General features: G+C 55.1%; 1 protein-coding gene across 1 annotated transcript in view; it reads right to left on the bottom strand.

Moving 5' to 3' along the window:
• Window positions 1-468, bottom strand: part of EMH_0085320 (uncharacterized protein) — a gene marked incomplete at both ends in the record, with an annotated part of 1,047 nt that extends 579 nt beyond the window's left edge. The window contains one exon of the mRNA XM_013500897.1: window positions 1-468. Within this exon, the coding sequence (XP_013356351.1) occupies window positions 1-468 (468 nt within the window).
• Window positions 469-706: the final 238 nt, after the last annotated feature.

A 706-nucleotide genomic window follows, 5' to 3' on the forward strand; every position in this document is an offset into this window, starting at 1 on the left:
TATACAAACAAAATCTCGTATTATCTCTACATATGAATATGGAGCAGCTGCTGCTGCTGTTGCTGCTGCTGCTGCTGCTGCTGCTGCTGCTGATGGTGGTGGTGGTGATGGTGGTGGTGATGGTGGTGGTGGTGCTGCTGCTGAAAGGGGGGGAGGAGAAGGAGTTGCTGCTGCTACAGAAGCAGACTGAGCTGCTGCATCTGTTGCTGCTGCTGCTGCTGCTGCAGCAGCAGCAGCAGCAGGTGGTGGTGCTGCTGCAGCAGCAGAAGATGCATCAGCAAGGGGGTTGTGTGTCCTGCTGCTGCCGTATGTAAGAACAGCAGCAACGTGTTTAGGGTCAGCAGCAAAACGAGAGCTCAGCAGCGCGAGAGCAGCATCAACAAAAGAAGGAAAAATATTCGTCTCTATAGAAACAGAACCCACATCTATCAGCAGACAGCTCACCCACTGCACCTGCCCTGTAGCCATCCTTGCAGCAGCAGCAGCAGCAGCAGCAGCAGCAGCAGCAGCAGCAGCAGCAGCAGCAGCAGGAGGAGGGGGAGGGAGGTTCGCAGCTTGAAACGGGAAAGAGTTGTCTTGCTGCTGTCGATGGAGATGTTGCTGCTGCTGCTGCTGCTGTTGCTGCTGTTGCTGTTGCTGCTGCTGCTCAGGAGCAGCAGCAGAAATATATAAACGACAGGGCTTGAGGGGGAAGAGCAACGAGCAG

The sequence above is a fragment of the Eimeria mitis genome, genomic scaffold (genome assembly GCF_000499745.2).
Source record: "Eimeria mitis Houghton genomic scaffold, Emh_scaff6006, whole genome shotgun sequence".
Lineage (NCBI taxonomy): Eukaryota > Apicomplexa > Conoidasida > Eucoccidiorida > Eimeriidae > Eimeria > Eimeria mitis.